Source organism: Maylandia zebra, linkage group LG10 (assembly GCF_041146795.1).
Source record: "Maylandia zebra isolate NMK-2024a linkage group LG10, Mzebra_GT3a, whole genome shotgun sequence".
NCBI classification, from domain to species: Eukaryota; Metazoa; Chordata; class Actinopteri; order Cichliformes; family Cichlidae; genus Maylandia; species Maylandia zebra.
The window spans coordinates 13,659,324-13,681,390 of NC_135176.1; the positions used below are offsets into that span (position 1 = coordinate 13,659,324).

At 39.2% G+C, this 22,067-nt stretch overlaps 2 protein-coding genes and 1 long non-coding RNA gene across 4 annotated transcripts in view; 2 read left to right on the forward strand and 1 right to left on the reverse strand.

The window, feature by feature from the left end:
- The window catches only part of klhl13 (kelch-like family member 13), a 45,285-nt gene extending 39,463 nt beyond the window's left edge, over positions 1-5,822 (reverse strand). Inside the window, exons 1-2 of one of the 2 annotated variants that reach the window (XM_004563957.3) lie at positions 5,712-5,822; positions 4,220-4,292 (exon numbers count right to left, since the gene is read on the reverse strand). In XM_004563957.3, coding sequence (XP_004564014.1) covers positions 4,220-4,272 — 53 coding nt within the window. In that variant the 5' untranslated portion in view covers positions 4,273-4,292; positions 5,712-5,822. The remainder of the gene's footprint in view (positions 1-4,219; positions 4,293-5,711) is intronic. The other variant, XM_004563958.4, reaches the window with a different exon arrangement.
- Positions 5,823-5,864: 42 nt separating this feature from the next.
- LOC143420803 (uncharacterized) lies at positions 5,865-8,224 on the forward strand. Its single transcript, XR_013100540.1, has 3 exons — positions 5,865-5,979; positions 6,238-6,349; positions 7,259-8,224. It is a non-coding gene; the product is annotated as an uncharacterized LOC143420803 (long non-coding RNA).
- An 865-nt stretch (positions 8,225-9,089) lies between these two features.
- wdr44 (WD repeat domain 44) lies at positions 9,090-21,997 on the forward strand. The gene is made up of 20 exons (XM_004563961.4): positions 9,090-9,628; positions 10,413-10,446; positions 12,245-12,322; positions 12,464-13,064; positions 13,301-13,449; positions 13,552-13,647; positions 13,760-13,896; positions 14,201-14,284; positions 14,396-14,502; positions 14,964-15,115; positions 15,223-15,361; positions 18,894-18,958; positions 19,044-19,160; positions 19,247-19,369; positions 19,473-19,664; positions 19,792-19,893; positions 20,368-20,483; positions 20,627-20,754; positions 20,837-20,971; positions 21,065-21,997. Exons 1-20 carry the CDS (start codon positions 9,552-9,554, stop codon positions 21,151-21,153), a joined length of 2,721 nt encoding a protein of 906 aa, XP_004564018.1. The 5' UTR covers positions 9,090-9,551; the 3' UTR covers positions 21,154-21,997.
- The last annotated feature ends 70 nt before the right edge of the window (positions 21,998-22,067 follow it).

Here is a 22,067-nt window from a genome sequence, read left to right on the forward strand (position 1 = left end):
GACATAAAATGACTTAACACCTGCTCACCCTCAGCTGTTCAGCTGATATTTTTGTCCACTTCAGCTACATTCACCTGCTCCCTAATTCAAAAGGGTCACCACAGCAGGTAGCTTTCTGACACAACCCCAAAGGGATACACATCTGCCCCTGGGATTTAACTGGATATGTTTTACTTGGTAGGTGAATTTGTAAACCACTCCACCATGGAGCCACATTTACTTGGCCACTTATGTTCCCTGCTTGTGGCAAACTAACAGTGAAAATGTACACCTGTATTTTCATCTACACCATAGTTACTGGGTAACCGCACACCCTTGTCTCCCCCTGGAAATGTAACTACATGACTGTGATTGACCTCATCAGTATAATCCTTTCTTCTTATTTCTTCCAACTCCTGTTTCTGCCCTTATTTTTTATTTTTTTTTTGAATGGACTAGATCAACTTAAACAGAAACTTGATTGCAAACCAGTGTTTTGGAGGCAAAGCTGCAGTACAACAGAGACACAACAGCACAAGCATAAATTTTGGCAACGTCACCAGCCCTGTGCGTGGACTACAAAATAGGCTCTCCACAGATTCGACTCGCACAAGTCATAATTAGTCTTAAATCCTTCACCACTCTCTGCGTATCTGAGGTCTGAGTGAGACGTCCACCTAAGATGCTACCTTTGCCATATATGAATATGGAGAATTCAAAACACTTAGCATTACATTTTGTGATTCTTCTAACTTTTTATTTGCCAGAGACTGCGAAAAGCACCGAGAGCCAACCAGAGGCCAATTCCAAAACAGTGTTTTTGTGTGTTAATTAAACTGCAAATCGGTTATATCAGATAGACTTCTTGGATCATTGCAAAAAAAAAAAAATATTAAAACGTAATATGTCTATGTATGTAATATCTACTTCTTTAAAAATACAACAGTAGCAGCATTTCAAAATAAATCTTTCTTCTCTGTGTTATTTTTGTCTAACCTCAACTCACCATCAGACTGCTGCAGTTTCAAGTGGCCAAGAGTGCACTGTCCCGCTATTACAGGAAAGGCTTCATGTGAAGTGTTCAAGCATAAATTCTTTCTGGTGGCTGATTTTGTGACAAAGTCCCTCTCAGAAAAGATGAATATTTGTCCACTTAATCTGTTCTTGTGTCAAATTTCAGCTACGCTACATGTGTGTGCAAGCACCCCCTCTGTAGTGGATATTCCTGCATATGACATACAAACCCAGCACTAGCCAAACAATAACATCTTTAAATAGTCTTCTCTCCTCTTGCATTCTGAAATACATATAACGGTCATGACCCTTTTCCCCCTCTCTTCTTCTCCTCAACTGGCGGTGCCATCTGTATTACAACCCCCATCATCACACCTTACGCTGTAACTGGCAGAATGACCTTGCGTCTTAACCAAGGGCAGCAGTCATCGTGCCGCTTCTGTCAAAGCCTGAAGGCTCAGTGCTACACCCATTATTCACAGTCCTATTCTATCACTCTCCTCCAACAACTGCAAACCCCCACATAATAGAGCTGTCCATGTCAAATGGCAGCAATACAATAATTCCACACCAGTGTAAAGATTTTATTTTACATGAATGAACTGTGAACAGCAAGGTTTCTATGCTAAATACAATTTGATTATTATCCAAAAGCAATTAACCATAGGAGAAGTGAAGTTATGGTGTTTTTAAGCTTCTTTCATTTATTAAACAGGCTTTTCTAAATGTGTTACTGATAGCTTATGCTGTGGAGAGACAGTCAGCAGTCCGCCTTAACTTTACACTCACAACTGTGTTCTCCAACTGCCCATCCATTTGGTGGTGTGTCTCATCCACCTCCACACAGTCTCAGTTCTGTTCTCGAGCGCCTTTTACAGACCATAGCTGTCCAAAGGGAGTTTAACCTACTCAAATTTAACTAAATTTTAATCAAAGAAGTCACGGTTGAGAAACTGGCTGTCTGAACTGGCAGGATTAAAAAAATAAACAACCTCAAATAAATATGAGGAATTAAATTAATCTAATTCCAGCTAAAAGTAACACCAAGGCTGCAGCCAAAGCCAAGGAGGAAGGCTGGGGAAAAATGTCTGCTGTGTAAATTAATAGGCATCAGCATCACCGCCCCATTATTAAAGCAAAGCATATCTGATTAGAACTATAATTATGTGTTCCATTTAAATTTTGTGTTGCTTAGATGCAATCTTATGGCATGTACGACTACTTCACCCTTTTCTTTCAGGTGCGACCCTGCCAATGTTAAACAGTCTCGAAAGCAATTAAAGATCAAATATAAGCATGCTTACAAATCTTTCACAATCTCAACAAGTATTCAAAGCTTCTTCAGTGCTAAACGAAGGCCTTAGGATCAATAAAATACATCTGAAATTGTTTGCTACAGGCTAGAATAAAAAACAACGAGGCAAAGGAAAATGTTCCCTCTCCAGAGAATCAATATTGTCATTGATGTTTTGGAAAGACAAAGGGTTTAGATGCTCTATTAAAAAGACTAGATGCTCTCTATCTACACATCAAAATGTTTTTTGGTAAAAGTGGTTGACCAGTTAATCAGGCCTTTAAATGCAAACATCTGTTACCTGGAAAATAAGCAGCTCTGAAGCTTTTTAGAGATAGAACTGAAATTACCATGACTCAGTTGGCTCACTTAAACTTTGTTTTTGTAGCATGCATTATTCAGGAAGTTAAAATTACTCCCTATTTTGCCTGGATAAGTTACTTTTATCGATAGTGAAATGCTGGTGCTAAGACACCAAAGATGATCAATTTTCAAGTTCAATAAAAGTGGTCACTACCTTAATAATACTTAGGTTGTATTATTGTAGGGTCTTTAACTTGCAATATAAAGCGCCTGATGTTATGATTTGGCGCTATATAAAAAAAAATTTCATTGACTTTAACTGAAATTGAGTTGAATTGAATCAGATCAGGCAGTGCATCCAGCCTAAAATGTGTGCCAAATCAAACATGTGGTGTGGTGAACCCTCGGGAAATAAGGGACCAGCTGAAAGTACCTTCTTCTTCTATACCTGCTATGAAATTGTTGTCTTCTATCAGTGATCTCAACAGAAACGTGCACATCTTAATTCTATTAGTACCACATCAAAGAGCTGTAGCAGTTATGAAACCGAGAGTGAAACCGCAACACAAATACCAACAGTTTTGGTGCACAGTTTGACTTCCTTATCTCTTCATCTATCGCTTTTGCTTAAAATGAAAGTTATAAGCTACAAAGGCAAAAGATGAACAGTAAATCTACAAAAAGCTCCGACTTCTTATATAAATCTCTTTAACACCTATCCATTCAAATCAGTAGGTATTGTGCCGTCTTAATCCAACAACAGTGGAAGAAGCTAAAATGAGGACAAAAGACTAATTCTGTCATCTCTGCATGCATGAGTGTCACTATTGATTTTAAAAATAGTTATGCCCGTCTCTAACTTTAAGTCCCGCCAGGAACCGAAAACAGAGGGCACCATCCACCACAGTTATACCCAGTGTTGGTCCATATTAGGTCACATCAAGTTGAGTCAAATGACTCAGCTTGATGAGTCATTTGACTCAACTTGATGGGGGTAAAAAACAAAAACAAAAAACAAAGACAAAACAAAACAAAGAAACTGCTTGTTTTCAATTATTACCAAGTCCAGTTATAAATACCATTAAAATCCAATTTGAGTATATATAGAAAAGTATGAAATAACTATGAGTATGTGAAAATACTGCTTGTTTAGTGAGAAATAAGCCACTATTACACACAGGCTACTCAGGCAAGATGTAAAAGGTAAAGTACTGGAGAACAAAATAATATATTAGAGTCACTGGAGAGGCTCAGGGGTTTTAGCAGTATTTTTCAGTCCTGGCCTATGTATACTAATGCATTAATACTTTAATTCCTTAACATGTAATAAATACTACTTAATTAACACCAGGTAGAAGCCATTCCTATCCAGAATTTAAACCAAGCATTACCTACAGTTTAAAAATGGCCCACCATCAATTCTCTATTGGAAGATGCTTTTTTTAAAAACGACTAATTTTGGCTGGTTACATTTAATATTATTCTAAGAGAAGGAAAAGAAAATCTTAAACATTGCTTACACCGTATGTTAAACATTCCTTAATTTTTGGTAAGTTTTGTGAGCAAAATATAAAATTCATAGGCATATTAATAAAAACAAAAATGCAAGATGAGGCCGCATTACCATACCTATCGTGCAGTCCGACGGGCATCGTCTCCCCTCTGTGTATAGGGTGCTCCATACCCTCGCCAAAAACCACACCTCAAAAGCAAAATATTTGTGTTAAAACCCTTCTCCAAGAAGCACACACATTATGGCATTTTCTGAACTCCAGAAAATGCCATAATACTTTTTTTAATTAGGTGATTTTTAATTCAGCACTTTTAGGAAAGTTTTGACAGTATTAACAGCATTTTTAAACTGAACTTACGTTATCATGTTTTAAAGTTTGCACACTTTAACGAGCCAGTTTAAGAAAGCTTCTCCAGCAAGGCATTGATCTTTTCTTAATCCACTTTACCCCATGTCAGCTGACACAAACATTCAGTTACATGGCAATGCACCATCTGAACGCTTATTCTCATCAACTGAGATGTACCACACACACACAAATCCCTCATATAGTTTCACCTTAGACGATATTAAACTTACATTAACATCTTAAATAATTGGTAGTAACAAAGTGCGTGTGCATGCATGTTACTTTGTAGCTGAAAGCTGAAATAGATTGACAGAAGGGTGAATGGGTGTTTCTTTGACCCCATCCGCTGCTAAAATGTTACAGTTACATCACAACTTGTTGCTTTACACTGAACTAGGCTAATTAATGCTAAATATAGCTCCAGTCTATGTTACTTGAGAGAACAATCTTCGTGCTCGTTTAAAATACAGCAGCATCACCTTTAAAATAAGAAAAGATGAGCAAACTGTCATCGCGATTGTTTCAAAAGCTTAGCTCAAAAGTTTTTGATATTTGAGAAGTTTTCCTAAAACTTTGATTCCCTCTGTTTAAGAATTAATTTAGTGACAGGGTTTAATTTGGGACGAACGTTTGTCACCACAAAGTGCCGAGCTGTCGGAGAGACGTGTGGAGAAGGTGAGGTTAGTCCTTTTAAAGCTCAAGGTTTGATATCGTGATGTATGGGAGAGAAACTAAAACTGACTTTGTTCCTAGCAAAGGCTTCAGGCTCCTATCTTTAAACACGTCTGTCTCCATTAGCCGGACTGCGACAGCTGTTCAGACTTAACAGACAAGGCAACCAAATGGGAGCTTTGCTCATTTTCTGGCCATGTTTGACTCCATACTGTCGGTACACCTCCGGTGGGAACAGGCTAATGCTAACTAGCTAGGCTAACCCTATCGTTAACATTTGCTAGCTTAAAATAACATCAAATCACGACAGTCGACTTTGTGGTTGTCGCGTAAGTTTCTCTTAAGCAATCTTCCCATAGCGACATTAGCTTAACCAGTGACGGCGCAAAGGACTGTGGTCCTAATATAAGTTAGTTGGTTTAGTTATTAGTTGGTCTGGTTGGTTGGTTGATCTACCACCACCAACAGATGCCTATGGCTAACTGACAACCCGGTATGTGTTGAGCTTAATATACTACGTATAACATATTCATTAATGTAGGCAGTTTAACTATACTCTGCAAAGTTTTATAAAGCATATTCCATACCTTCCACAACGATATAGCGTTACCTTGCGTCCTTGTTTTCCTTCCAAGCCCTCAAATCCACTTATACCCCTGAAGCCTCCTTCCTAGTTTTATCCAATGCAGTTGTAGCTTACTAGGAAAGCCGGAGTATCCACACTTTCCATTGGCGGAAGAGTATGGCAATCTTCTCTCATTGGCTTAAAACTTCCGTTACTAAATAATGGTTTTAAGACAGCTTTTTTTATTTGAAGCACCTGGACACTGAAATGCCTGGATAATACTTTGTGAGGTGAACCATAGCCTTCCATTTAAAAACATTCGTGAGCTATATTCATAATGAAAAGTATCACATGTTGGAAATTAGTGAGACAGGGACGCACATAAAGTATGATAATTAGGTTGGTTATTTATTTATTTATTTAGTTTACAAAAGCAGAAGTCTGAATTTGGAGTTTGAATATTGTGGTAAATCAAGTGGAAATTTCAAGATGAGCTAATGTGAGAGGCTAATGTTGTTGAAATATGGAAGTGATTTGTTTTTTCACAGGTACAGCAGAGATCGGTGTTCCTGCTGCCCAATGACATTCCAGCTCAAACAGCAAAAATTAAAAGGACTCTGACAAATAAATAAGACAACACATACCTCATTTATCCCAAAGGTCAGGAATTTCTTTTTTTACACCATGTAAAGTTAACTAGAAAAAAACAAATAAATATGTTAAATAAAATTAAATAAAATATAACAACAATACATAAAAAATATTTTTAATTAGTTTTTACTATTGAAAAAAGTAAAAGATGGATCAATTCTGCAATGAAAATGACCAAATAGACAAACAATAGCCACATTTGTTCACAGTATGTAAATCATTTTAAAAGACATAAATGCATTTTTGAATGACAGGCTACCTGTAAAATATGTTTGGTTTTTTTGTACTTTTTTTAAAGTACAAAAAAACTTTGAGTCTTTGATGAGTCTTGTGACTTTGTCTTGTGACTCAGAGATCCTCTTCTGCATGCCTTGGTTGTAATGGGTGGTTATTTGAGTTAACAGCTACAGTCTACAATGACAAAATGTGTAAAAATAATGTATGCATTCATTAAAATGCACTCAGATTCTCCAATTATCACCTTTCTGCAACCTCCACCTTTTCATACTCTTGAATAATCCATTAGATTGTAGTCTTATTATCAATCAGCTGATGCATTGATCTGGAACAAAGAGCGCTTTGATTGCAAATGAAAACACTTCAGTCTGTGGTGATTTTTCCGTACCTCATTCACTGTGCCTGTCGCAGCATGTGAGAAAGAATGAGCGGGGCATAGAGCGGCTAACATATGAGCGTGTAACTTAAATGAGTTTTTCAATGGATTTATTAAGCACTACAATTTAATTACACTTTCTAGTATACTTAACAATACCCCTGCACTAATTACTGATCAGTAACCGTGTATAGAGTGGGGGAAATGATTGTTTGAGAAATGCTGAGTATGATCAAAAGAGCACCATTCCTACATTCAAGCACAGAGGTGAAAACATTATGCTTTTGGTTATTTTTCTGCTAAAGGTACAGGACGACTTCACCACATTGAGGGACCAATGAGCAGGACCATGTACAATAAAATCTTGGACAATACCCTTGTTTGCTCACCCAGAACACTAAAGATGGGTCAAGGATGACTTTTCCAGCATGGCAGTAGCCAAAACCAAGGCAACAAAGAAGCACATTAAGATTATGGAGTAGCTTAGCCACTCTCCAAACTCTCTCAGTCCTATAGAAAATTGGTGGAGGGAGCTGAACCTTTGAGTTTCCAAGTTGCAGCCAAGAAACCTAAAAAAGTTTCTGTAAAGAGGAGCGGGCCGAAATCCCTCCTCAGATGTGCACAAACCTGGTGACCAACTACAAAAAAACTTCTTACCACCATGCTTGCTAACAAGGGTTTCTCCAGCAAGTACTAAATCATGTTTTGATTGGGGCTCAAATACTTACTTCACTGAATGATATGCAAATCATCTTATAATTTTTATGTAATGTTTTCTTTCTGGGTTCTTTATTAAAATCCTCCTCTATCCTTTCTCTCTCGGTTAAAATAAAACTGCCATCAAATTTGGAGACTGTTAATTTCTTTGTAAGTGAAGATCAAAATAATTATTTCCATCACTGTATCCTGGTCACATTTATTTAGCCGTTTTTCTGGTGACCTTACATATAATAATGTTATTCTAACTAATAATTAAGATATAATTATTATGTCTGTGTGTCTGCTTAAAACAACCAAATGTCAGCAAGGCTCTAAACTGCTCATTAGTGGAAAAGTCACATGCAGTTTGCATACAAACCAAATCTGCCATGATGCAACTATACATGCTGCAGAGAGCTAACTCCCATCTAAAAAAATGGCTGCATGCAGAGGATCACTTCCTTTGATTTCTCAAATTAAAATGATCCAGCTCTTCTCTCTGCTGAGAGAAAAGCGATAAGAAATGTCAGTAAACATGTATACCATCTCATGGGTTACTGACAGAGATTAGTCAGTGCTATGTCTGATTTGGTGATGTGCAGCACAGAAGCTCCACAGACTTTCAATGCATGCGACCTACAGAAATACTCTGACAGTTCTGCAGTGGCAGTGAATTTATTAGTGATAGGCAGGAAGAGTACAGAGCACCAGTGGATGATTGTGTGGCGTGTTCTGTGAAGAAACGGCAAAATGATGAGATTTTCTGTCAATTAGGCGTTGCAAGCCCAGTGTACTTGCCTGTGGTCTGCTTTGGGAGCTGGTGACATGAACAGAATCACTGAAAAGGCTAACTCTGCAAATGCCAGCAAACTGGTCACTTTTGAAACTGTGGTGAAGATGTGGTGTCAGTGAGCAAACTTTAAACTCCATGGATAATCCTGTCCCCCTCTGCACCACTGACAGGCAGCGGATCACCTTTTCCAACAGACTGTTTCGGCTCCACTGCCACAAGGACAGATATAAGAAATCTCTCAGACCAAATGCTACCTGCCTCTATAATTCAAAAATGTCTGTCAGAGAGTCATCTGCCAGATACACTAATAATAATAATAATTTCTCAAATATGGGTTAAACAAACTGTTGCTCTAATCATGATCATATCATCCTGAGTGGATTATTTAGGAACCAAAAACTACACCTTGCTGCTAGACCAACTAATACACTCTACTCCACCTGATCAGTGGCTGTTATTCTCTTGGTTGTTCAGTGAGTATTGTAATGTATACAGTAATTTTATAAAACGGCACTCATATTAGTGAAGTAAAATGAGTGAGAGTTAAAAGATTGAAAAAAAGGATTTAGCAACCAAGTTGTTCCATTCAGATTCCAGTCCAGAAGGTGGCAGTATTAGCCGTAAAAGCTGTTCTCCAACCGCCATTGAAAAAGAAGAAGAAACAAGAGGGCGCCTGTGCCCCTCCCTTGCTTCGTTAGGATGTATTTTTTTGTGTAGCTGGTTTGTTTATGACGCGGTTCTCTGGTTCTGTTAGCTTGACAGCTTATCAAGTGTGTAATGTTGTGAAAAAGCATAACAAAAAACTCGCTTGTGGCGTTTTTTTCGGTCGATACTGTGCTTTGTGCAAGATAGATCTAAAAGAGGGTCAGGGTTAGTTAGCATTAAGTGCTGCTTAGTCGTTCGACAGGATTACATTTGTTAGCTGCAGCGTAATGTTGGACCGGAAAGTTGTTATTTGACGACTCCCGGGCTCGGGCAATGGAATATCAGTGTTAACATAGAGGACGTTACAAGCGCATATGTAATACCTTTCAGTCATTGGCAGGTTAGGCTTATACACAGCTGCCTGGAAACTAGGCTAGCTAGCGAACTACATTGACGTTAGCATGGCGTCAGATACAAGTGACACGGAGGAATTCTATGATGCTCCAGAGGACCCCAATTTTACTCCGTCTCCACAAGTGTAAGAAAAGACGTTTTGCCAATATTACTTTTGAAAACGGTGTTAAATTGCTTGTTTTTTTCTTGTCTCATATATATCTAGCTAGCGTAGTATTGACAGCTAACGTTAGATTTGCAAAATGGCCATTCTTTCATGAAAAGCATGAACTCAAGCTGCTTCAAAGCCAGGTCATGTGCCGTGTGCAAAATACGACCCAGTCTGTTTTGTATTTAGATGCCGAATATTAATTATATGCTGTCATACAGTGCTTATGTTCACCAGCTATTCAGTGCAGGTACAGGAGAGTCTAACCCTCAAAACACTCACAAGTCACATGATGACAGTAGGATTTGGACTGAAGGAACAGGTTTCTTATCAAAGCTGAAACCACAATGCAAATTTACAGTTTTCATCCAAAACATAGCTTGTTGGAATAAAAAAAAAAAACCCGACTGAAGGTAGCAGTAGCTTACAAAACAGTATTTTTGTATGATCCGCTGTATGACAGCTCGATTAGAGATTAATAATGTAATGTAACTTTTAAAGGTTCATTTTGTGTCTGCTTAAAAGCAAGCGGTTACTGAACCACTCTGTAAATGTTTAAAGTGTGTGCTCTGTTGCTTCTATTATTTCTTCTGATCAAAAGTTATATATGGGGTAAAAGTTATTTAATTCATTGTCTCAACTGCTTAGGTGACAGGTAAAATTATAAAAAGTTAGATTTTTGTGTTGTATTTGGGTTTTTTTCTCTGCTTTATAAGTTTAGCCTATATCAGTTTTAAACCACGTGTTTTGTGTTTCTTAGGTCTCCCGCAAAGTTCGTCATTCCTTCACCTCAGGTATGTTTATTTAAATCTAGGCACTGTTGAAACAAGGTGTCACGGGTTGTGCTGAGTTGCTCTTGGAATGATTACTCTATAGTTCAAAGTAATATGGCAACAAAATAGTGACTTTTTGATTTTTCAAATTCATATATATATGCGCACGGACACACACATAAAACACTATTAGTTTGTAGCTTGTCTATAGTTTTCCTGTCTCTGAATGACCTTTGGGAAGGGGTGACTACAGTAAAAAAAACAAAAAACATAGAGATCTATGCATTTTCCAGTTATGTTTATTAATCTTGCTTTATCCATGTTTATCCCTATGAAAGGTGCAGATTTTTACCTGTACCTTGGTGATCGTGTGTAAACGGCTATGAGCAATACCGTTCCTAAACACCTTTGTGTACTAATTGTAGAAGGTCCCCTCCAAGCTCATGGCGATGTAATGTTTTTTTGACGACTACCTTTATGTTACCTCTCAGTGAAATTTGCATTACTTTGCATGTTGTTGTTTTTTTTTTTTTGTTTTTTTGCATGACCTCGCAAAAATTTTTTGCATTTCCTCTGACTCATCGTAAAAGGCTTTACTGTTTTATGATGTGGTGTCATGTGGTATTCTAGACTGCTGCTGGTTGTGACAGCAGTGAGAGTCAGGACACCCTCAGCTGTATATGTACTTATGACTGCAGAGTTGGGTTAGAGATCGTTGCTGTCAAGACTTGTTTTTTACAGTTATGGCTGTGACAAGTTTTAGTGGTGCAACATTGATTATTCACTGTGTGTGTGTGTGTGTGTGTGTACTGATGGTGTTGTTCCTGCTCCTGATCCATCATTATTATAATGTTTGTCCAGGATGAACATTGCAACTGACCAGTCACATTGTTGTCATGTCATAGCTTTGGAATGCGGAGGAAAAAGAAAAAAATGCCTTTGTTTATATAAAAATCCTTTCTGGAGTAAATTGTGGGCATTTCAAATATTTTCCTTTTTATTTTATGAATTATGACAAATATGCTATTAAGTTACATTTGCCAAATTTAGGTTAGTTGGTTTTCTTGTGATAGTTTTTAATGGCGTTTTTAAAGAAGATAACTTCTTGCCTCATGCTAACTGAATGCTCAGACAATGTGTTTGGTCATTTGCAATTTTGATTCTGAACCAACATTGTTATGATGTTAGTTACATGTTAGATGATGCTGATAGCTGTCCAGGATAAGAGTTTAATGCTACTGTATGTTGGTAGTATGACACATTTGTCACTGAAGACCTGATCTGGGCCAACAAACAACCGAACTTTTCAAATGGATCATCAGGAATGCAAAGCAGGTTGTCAGAGAAAACAAGTTACTGCAATGAAATGCACAAATAATTGCAAGGAAAAACAAAAATAATATATATGCTATTGCAAGGTGATGCAAACGTTAAAGACAACAATCGCCTGACCTCACTCCATGCAGGAAATGGGACCAAAATAGGAGAGCGGTATACACATTTTGAGTGGTAACAAGATGTAGACATTACTTTCAATCTAGAAAAGCCATTTGTTATATCATAAGCTGGCAGTTACACAAGGAATTAATATAAAGGTAAACAAAGAATTATTACATAACATAACCTCCAAGACTGTGTTGATGAATATCATAAGATAGATAAACAATTCATCTCTAGGTTTCCATTTGTGTGGATACGCCTGAATAACTGTAATTTAGCTGTCATGTTACTGTTGATATTTCTCCTGTGTGTGTGTGTGTGTGTATTGTAAGTACATGTTGGTAAATGGTCTATATGTTTGTTTGTTTTTTCGAAACAGCTTTTGCACAATTCAGTAAACGTTGCGCAAGATTTGAGCTGTGCCACTTCTGAGACTCAGCAAGATGATTCGTTACAGGTATGTTTCTCTAGTCTCATCCTTGTTTAGAGTTTTGTTTTAAGTTCTGTGCAAAGAGAAACACATTTTCTTAGAGATGAGCTATAACGTAAAAAAATAGATGTTGTATTGCTAAATCGACTGTGTTTTCTCTTCTTTTAGATCATTGATAGTATCATCGAAGAGAGTCAAAAGGGAGACGTAGGTGAGGTGGCTCAGCTGTTAGATCAGCTGCATGTTGATGTAGCAGCCGAGCCAAATGAGCAGAATAATGGTGACAGGCTCCCTGGGGAGCTGGCTGTGCCAGCTGCTGAACCCCAGCTTGTCGAGAGGCCAGAGGAACAACAGAATAGCATAGTATCAAACGGCGAGTGCTCTATACCTGCTCTCGAGCCCACAGGTCTCCCAGGGCCATCAGCTGGCTCACAAGAACATGTTCAGCCTCCAGACATCACCAGCACCATAGGACAGAGTCAGCCCAGCCTGTCTGTTGCGGTTGCAGAAGGTGGTCAGGAGCCAAGACCGGCTGACATCTTAGACCAGGTTCCCTTGACTGACAGGCCAGCTGACTCGGACTCCTCTGGGTCTTTAAAACCTCAGCAGTTCACAGTGGAGCCAGACATTGTAGCTAGCACAAAGAAGCCTCCTCCCTCACGCCCACCCCCTCCAAGCGGGGGTCCTCCTGCAAGACCTCCGCCACCATCTCGGCCGAAATTACCTACCAAGAAGTCACAGGAGTGTGTTAGGCCAAGTGGGCTGGAAGGTAGGCAATACAGTGCGATTTTAATGGGTCTCAATGTCAAATGTGTTGCATCAATCCAGTGTGGGATTTTAAACTGTTACCTGTTACTAAACAAGTGTTAAAATGTCTTTATCTTTTATGTATGTCTATGTACTTATCTGCCACATCATATGAATCACACTAACATAAAGCAGACAGAAAAAGAAGACGGTTTTTCTTATAAAGTTTTTTTTGTTGTGTTGCGTGATTTTTTCCAGTGTCTGCTGTCAGTGTGGTCTGCAGTGATTCTCTGGAGCCATCAGGCCTCCTGTCTCCTGGCAGCACTGTGAGGAGTCTAACCAAAGAGCTGCAGCATTCCTTGGATCTGGCCAGTGCTACCAGTGGAGACAAGGTGGTGACGGCACAGGTGAGTGAGGCTCAGACCTCTTTTTGGTGCTAAAAAAGGAATTTAAATATTGTGCAGTAATTTCTATTTTATTTATTTATTATTTTTATTATTTATTTTTAGGAAAATGAAGATGAACAGACCTCATCTCAGAGCGGAGGACAGACCCCAGGCCCTCAACGTCCTCGGTCAAATTCTGGCAGAGAACTGACAGATGAAGTAAGAGTCAGTTTTTGTGTGTGCTTGAGTCCAAGCCACAACCTAAAATCGACACATTCCTGGCACCGGTCGTCATTGCAACAAAAATATGCTTGTGGGCATCTTAAAACAGGAAATCTTGGCCAGTGTGATGATCAAGAATTTAGACACTGGGGAAGAAATTCCTCTAATTCAGGCGGAGGAGAAACTTCCTGCTGGGATCAACCCTCTCACTCTGCACATTATGAGGAGGACCAAGGAGTACATCACGTAAGCAGAACATTATTTACGTGGGTTAGCTCGTGTTGCTGTTGTCAAATTCAATTTAAAACTGTTCAAATCACAGCTTATTAAACAAGTCAATGAGGGAAAGATTAGGGTGAAGCCAAACACTTGACCTTCAGATCAGATTCTCAGAAAAGGTTTTCCCTGTTGAGGGAATAAGTTGATTACAATGGGTTGCACTGATATTGCTCACATAAGTTTCCCATGGAAAACATGGTTAAGCTTTATCATCTAAAACAAGAACCTGGTAAAGTTTCGAGACGACGCTGATATATTTTTGGCTTTGCAGGAATGATGCAGCACAGTCAGATGATGATGAGAAGACTCAGACTCCAATGACAGACACAGACGGTGGAAAACTAAAACAGAGAACGTAAGGACTAGTGGTTTTTGGTTGCCTTTTGCTGAAACTTAGTGTATTTCCCTCTTTCACAACATCATCTAATTTAAAGTATATTAATGGTTTGTTGGTATTTCTGACCAGGACCCAGTTAAAAAAATTCCTCGGCAAGTCGGTGAAGAAGGCCAAGCATCTGGCTGAGGAGTACGGAGAGAAGGCAGTCAACAAAGTGAAAAGTGTTCGTGATGAAGGTAAAAAAAAAAAAGAGAAGGAAGTGAAAGGATGTTGTGCAGAGGCAGTTGTATTTTTTTTTAAAAACCATACAGCCTATATTCATGTTCCTGTGGATAACTTACTAAACATTACAAGAAAGTGTCCTGTCCAACTACAACCCTAGTTGTCGGTATAACAAGTTGTGTGCACACACCGTTTTTAGTGTGTGCTTTTTTTAAGCACCATAAAGAAAAAAATGCATTAAAAATACAGTTTTCTTGAACACAAGAAAATAAATAGTCTTTGACTCTGTCTCAGTTGTACGTGTTCACTATTAGAGCTCTGACTATTATCACAGAACCCTTATGAGTCCAAGAGTGCAGAAATATGGACCTGGTAATGAGCATAATGGGTCTGACTTTAAGAATATCCCAAATGCCAACACAGGCTTGTGAAATAACCCTGATACACTTCTTCTTTTTGTTTATCCTACGCTCAGTCTTCCATACAGATCAGGATGATCCATCATCGAGCGACGATGAGGGTATGCCTTACACCAGGCAGGCCAAGTTCAAGGCAGCGCATAGCTTCAAGGGTCCCTTTGACTTTGACCAGATTAAGGTTGTGCAGGACCTCAGTGGAGAGCACATGGTGGGATTATTGTACCATGTTATTTTATGCACTGACACACTGTGTGCTACTACATGCTTGTATTAAGAGATCTTTGTTTGCTTGTGTTTTTTTTTTGTTTTTTTAAGGGGGCCGTTTGGACAATGAAGTTTTCTCACTGCGGGAGGCTGCTGGCAACTGCGGGCCAAGATAACGTGGTTCGCATTTGGGTCCTGAAAACAGCGTTTGATTACTTCAATAATATGAGATTAAAGTACAATACTGAAGGTAAGCGCATTAGCAACATATTTGATTTCTTTTTTATTTGTATGATAATTGATTATTTGGGGGGAAAAAGAATTCAGCTGCCTGTCATTTTGCTTTGAAGGAGCCTTTTTTTTTTTTTTTTTTTTTTTTTTTTTTTTTAAGTCGTCTTGAGTCTCTCTGAACTATTACAGACAACATAACAAAGAAACGATTTTAAATTTATAGTATGGAACCGATAGTTTCAGCAATCTCCCTCCACGAATCTGCTGACATTTGTGAGTGTTTATTATAGGGAGTGCAGAATTATTAGGCAAGTTGTATTTTTGAGGAATAATGTTATTATTGAACAACAACCATGTTCTCAATGAACCCAAAAAACTCATTAATATCAAAGCTGAATGTTTTTGGAAGTAGTTTTTAGTTTGTTTTTAGTTTTAGCTATTTTAGGGGGATATCTGTGTGTGCAGGTGACTATTACTGTGCATAATTATTAGGCAATTTAACAAAAAACAAATATATACCCATTTCAATTATTTATTTTTACCAGTGAAACCAATATAACATCTCCACATTCACAAATATACATTTCTGACATTCAAAAACAAAACAAAAACAAATCAGCGACCAATATAGCCACCTTTCTTTGCAAGGACACTCAAAAGCCTGCCATCCATGGATTCTGTCAGTGTTTTGATCTGTTCACCATCAACATTGCGTGCAGCAGCAACCACAGCCTCCCAGACACTGTTCAGAGAGGTGTACTGTTTTCCCTCCTTGTAAATCTCACATTTGATGATGGACCACAGTAGGGCTGCACGATTAATCGTTAGAAAATCGCGATCTCGATTCATACTTATGTGCGATCTCATTTCCAAATGACAACGATTTAAAAAAAAAAAAAAAAAACAGACGACGACGATTGTACCGCAATCTGATCCGGGACGTAATCTGCATGAAAACAAGCGCTCACTCTTCCTGCTCAACAAATGACAAGGGCGGAGCCTTATACCACGTGAGGGTATTAGCAGGGGAAAAAACAACGGTGAGCACGTCAGTGACAGGAGAAAATCTGTCCCGGTCAACCACCCAAACATCAATAACGGGAATCTTATACAGCGCTTCCCTATACCCGTCGAACTCCCGCAGGCACAAAGAAATTACGGAGGTTATTACTTATCACCTGACCAAAGATATGGCTCCCATCAACACTGTGCAAAACGAGGGATTTAGGAAAATGATCAACACCCTAGACAAACGCTACACAGTGCTGTGTTATTTTTCTATTGTTGCACTACCTGCTCTATACACGCAGTGTCGAGCAACAGTGGAGACGGAATTTCAAGCAGTACAACATTTTGCGGCAACAACAAAACATGAGACAATTGTTGTTTTTATGTTTGTTTATTGTTTTTATGTTCAGTTTCAACGAAGTTGATGTGCAGTTAATAAGTGCAATAAATATTTATACTGGAAAAGAAAATTGTGAGAGAATCGTGATCTCAATTCTAAGCCAAAAAAATCGTGATTCTCATTTTATGCAAAATCGTGCAGCCCTAGACCACAGGTTCTCAATGGGGTTCAGATCAGGTGAACAAGGTGGCCATGTCATTAGTTTTTCTTCTTTTATACCCTTTCTTGCCAGCCACGCTGTGGAGTACTTGGACGCGTGTGATGGAGCATTGTCCTGCATGAAAATCATGTTTTTCTTGAAGGATGCAGACTTCTTCCTGTACCACTGCTTGAAGAAGGTGTCTTCCAGAAACTGGCAGTAGGACTGGGAGTTGAGCTTGACTCCATCCTCAACCCAAAAAGGCCCCACAAGCTCATCTTTGATGATACCAGCCCAAACCAGTACTCCACCTTGCTGGCGTCTGAGTCGGACTGGAGCTCTCTGCCCTTTACCAATCCAGCCACGGGCCCATCCATCTGGCCCATCAAGACTCACTCTCATTTCATCAGTCCATAAAACCTTAGAAAAACCAGTCTTGAGATATTTCTTGGCCCAGTCTTGACGTTTCAGCTTGTGTGTCTTGTTCAGTGGTGGTCGTCTTTCAGCCTTTCTTACCTTGGCCATGTCTCTGAGTATTGCACACCTTGTGCTTTTGGGCACTCCAGTGATGTTGCAGCTCTGAAATATGGCCAAACTGGTGGCAAGGGGCATCTTGGCAGCTGCACGCTTGACTTTTCTCAGTTCATGGGCAGTTATTTGGCGCCTTGGTTTTTCCACACGCTTCTTGCGACCCTGTTGACTATTTTGAATGAAACGCTTGATTGTTCGATGATCACGCTTCAGAAGCTTTGCAATTTTGAGACTGCTGCATCCCTCTGCAAGATATCTCACTATTTTTGACTTTTCTGAGCCCGTCAAGTCCTTCTTTTGACCCATTTTGCCAAAGGAAAGGACGTTGCCTAATAATTATGCACACCTGATATAGGGTGTTGATGTCATTAGACCACACCCCTTCTCATTACAGAGATGCACATCACCTAATATGCTTAATTGGTAGTAGGCTTTCGAGCCTATACAGCTTGGAGTAAGACAACATGCATGAAGAGGATGATGTGGACAAAATACTCATTTGCCTAATAATTCTGCACTCCCTGTATATTGATGCTATGATTATTTTTTTATTATACTGACATGGTGATTGGTATTCTCTCAGTGATAAATTCAAAAGCCCTGGCAAAAAGGTAGCTGGAAATGCATACAGGGACTCTAAACAGACTGTGTTTACCTGATATGTAGCTACATTTCTAGGGAGGTGCACGTCAGGTTACACCTTAGGCTTTCAGAGGGGTTTGTGGTTACAATGTAGCTATGGCATAGATTTCCCACTGAAGCATAAATCCCCAGTAAGACATAGGAAAAGGTCAAGCAAAGGACCTGAAAGATGCAGGACCTTGTGCTGGTCCATCACCTGATCACTGAAGCCTCATCAGAAATGGTCTCAATGAAAGGTTGGCTTTCAAGAAGCCATTCTTAAGGAAGGAGAATAGGGAGAAAAGCCTGAGGTAAGCCAAGTTACACAGAAACTGGGCTGAAAATCAGTGACAGCAGGTCTCATGGAGTGATGGATCCAAATTTGGCATTTCTGGTTTAAGTTGTCAGTGCATATATGGAAGGGATCAGGAAAGGGGTTGCACAACGAGGATCTCCAGTGCTACTGGAGATCAAAAATGAAGAAATTTTGAATGCAGAAAAATCAGATTTTGACATATATTTCTGAACATGTGGCAGTCAGTGTAACAAGGCATACCTGGATAGAAGAACGGAGTGAAACACTATCAGTCAGCTTTGAATGTCCTTCAAGAGGCCTGCAGAACCATTCCTGAAGACTACTTAAAGAAATGAGCAGAAAGCTTCTCAAGCTGCCAACTCTGTTTTTGCCCTATATACTGCATCTGATGTATGTTTACACATGCTTTAGTAAATAGTTTGTTACACCTATTTAACATTTTCCTAGCCAAATATAAAGAAATTAAGACTCAAGACTTTTCCAGAAGATGTTCAAGTTCTTGTTAGAGAAACCTTCCTTTGTTTTTTCTTCTCCAGGTCGAGTGTCACCTTCTCCTTCTCAGGAAAGTTTATGTTCTTCTAAATCTGACACTGAGACTGGGGTGAGTGATGACACTAACACAAAAATCAGACATTTTTAAGCCATTTTTGTTCCAGATGTGTACCTAAGTGACATTTTTATTGTAGGCGAGTTGTATTCCAGAGGACCCAGACACGGAAGATAGGAATGCCCCTTTCCGTCAAGTCCCTTTCTGCAAGTACAAGGGTCACACGGCTGATCTGTTGGACTTATCCTGGTCAAAGGTGATTAAAGCACCCTGTTAAGTTTTTCTACCCCCACACATTTTCTTCTCTCTTGTCTCATCTTTTCCAAAAAAATTTTTGTCTAGAACTTTTTCCTGCTCTCCTCTTCCATGGATAAAACAGTCAGGTTATGGCACATATCCAGGCGAGAGTGTCTCTGCTGCTTTCAGCACATTGATTTTGTCACAGCCATTGCTTTCCATCCCAGGGTACGTTAAGTCACCTTGCATTACTGCTCTCAGCGCAAATCATACATCTATTATTTTGTCTCACAGACTCCATTCATAGTACTTTTTTTTCCTTCTTACCCAGGATGACAGGTACTTTTTAAGCGGCTCTCTAGATGGAAAACTACGGCTCTGGAACATTCCAGATAAGAAGGTGGCTTTGTGGAATGAGGTGGATGGCCAAACCCGGCTCATCACCGCTGCCAACTTCTGCCAAAATGGGAAATATGCAGTGATTGGCACCTATGATGGTCGATGTATCTTCTATGACACAGAGGTATACACATACATTGCTTCATCCAGCCAATACATGGTTTAATTATTTCTTTATAGTACTTTTTTTCATGAACACATCCATTCAAATATGAAGCAAATGCATTTTTCTGTTTGCACCTTGTTTTTAGCGTCTGAAATACCACACGCAAATTCATGTGCGGTCCACCAGAGGAAGGAACAAAGTGGGACGCAAGATCACTGGCATTGAACCTCTGCCTGGAGAAAATAAGGTAACAGCTGGCCATCACTACAAATATGTCTGCGGTGGGTCGTCAATAGGGCTTGGTAAACTGCGGTTTACTAGACCATCTTTATTTCAAGGCTTTCATAGCTTAATTTTTCAGATTTAAAGAGAATAAAAAAAAATATATAAAGAGAAATAAAATATAATCTTAATATTTAAAGATATTGGTCAGTAAAACTTTGAGGGACTGACCTGGAGCTGTTGGGTTTTGCTGAATTGCTGTTAACATTATGATGGTGTAGATGTTAATAATTAAAGTCTTGTTTTTAACAGCACAGAATTTTGAGTCGAAGTCCAGGGCAAACTTCAGAATGCTGATAGGCGCTGGTTCATTGAACTAATCGATGGAATACTTGATTACTAAAATAATCGACAGCTGCAGCCCTAGTCGTCAGTGTAACAAGTCGTGTCTGTAAGACTTGTGAAATGCCAAATGTTGAACTGTACCCTTTGCCCATAGATTTTGGTGACATCAAATGATTCCCGCATTCGCCTTTATGACCTGAGGGACTTGTCTCTATCAATGAAGTACAAGGGTTATGTCAACAGTAGCAGCCAGATTAAGGCCAGCTTCAGGTAAGTGTGTACATTGCTTCTAGTTTGTTTGTTTTTTGTCAGTTTCTAACCTTAAGCATGGACAAAAGCTCTTTCTGTTGTTGTTGTTGTTGTTGTATTGACACAGTATGTTGCAGTAAACCTGTTTGGCCTTTTTCCTGTAGTCACGACTACTCCTTCATTGTAAGCGGCTCAGAGGACAAGTACATATACATCTGGAGCACTTACCATGACTTGAGTAAATTCACATCTGTACGGCGGGACCGCAATGACTTCTGGGAAGGGATTAAAGGTAACTGTGGTTATGCTAAGTGGCAAACACCGTTTAATGTAAGCAGCCATGGGGCTGCCACTAAAGAGTTTTTCTCTTTCAGCACACAACGCTGTGGTTACGTCAGCCATTTTCGCACCCCACCCAGGCCTTATTGTCCCACAGGAGAGTGGTGCAGAGAAGCCAGAAGCAGAGTGTAAGAGCCTGGACTCCACAGACTCTGAAACGATACCCTCAGGTATGCCCCCTTTAATTTGCATATGACTCAAGATTTCTTAAAACATCACAGTTCAGTGTCGTAAACTTGCAATGCCATTTTCTCTCTTTGCAGGAGCATTAAAGACAGATCACACAGAAGTTCTTCTCTCCGCTGACTTCACTGGAGCCATCAAGGTTTTTATCAATGTAAAAAAATACTGAGCATTTTAGAGGCTCTTGGCTCTTCAGGTTCAGGCCCGTCTATCAGTGATCAGTCCTAAAGGTTGAGGACAACTTGTCTCAGAGCCTTGTAAGGTCACTAAGTACCTAATGGTACTGAGACAAAGTTGTCTGTAGTAGCGGTTTTTGGTAAACAGGGACTAGGTGGAATAAATAGACTGTAAATGGACAAAGTGAGGTTCCTTACCACTTTTTGTTTTTAAATCTTTGATACCAGACAACTGTGAACAGTTTGGTCTGAACGAAAGATCTGGACATGTCAAGCGTGAACAGAAACTAAATATGTTCAGATACGCACGTGTACATTTCAGGCGGTATGGTCAGGGCTGAATATAGCTAGAAGACTACCTGTAACAGTATGGGGCACCTTATGCTTTCTTTGGCTACCACATTTCAGAAGAAATTTAGAGAAGCAAGGCCCTGATGTTGGGCAGATTTTCATGTCTTGTGTTAAGACGCATTTGTCTCAAGGTGTCTAAAGCTGGCCTGTAATGTCATTTACAAAATATTCGTGCCTACAGAGTCTAGATTGCTTTCTAAATTACACTTCTAAAGCTTTCCTCTCACTTTGTCAAATATTTCAGCAGATAACAAACATTTCAGTGCAGGAGATGTTTGGCTACTAATGATCGGGGCTGGGCATCTTAAATCTGTGTTTCAGAACCAGTATTGGGTCAAGTACTTTTGATACATTTCTTTGTTCAATGAAAGCACATTTCATTCTATAAAACAGTTGTGTAAATTTACTGTGTAACATTGCATACTTAATGCTTTTGTAAACAAATGCTCTATTACTTTCCTCAATAAAAATCCACACAAACTAAAAGAGTGCTTGTCGACAAGTCATTAACTTAACATTTTGATGCTTTTTCTCACGAATCATCTTACACACACAC

What these genes read in the sequence shown, in the direction of transcription:
- wdr44 (XM_004563961.4), top strand. Translation starts at nt 9,552, where the DNA reads ATGGCGTCAGATACAAGTGACACGGAGGAATTCTATGATGCTCCAGAG. An exon ending in ATTAAAGTACAATACTGAAG is followed by an intron (nt 15,362 to 18,893) that starts GTAAGCGCATTA and finishes TTTCTTCTCCAG; the next exon opens with GTCGAGTGTCACCTTCTCCT. An exon ending in CTTCTGGGAAGGGATTAAAG is followed by an intron (nt 20,755 to 20,836) that starts GTAACTGTGGTT and finishes TTTCTCTTTCAG; the next exon opens with CACACAACGCTGTGGTTACG.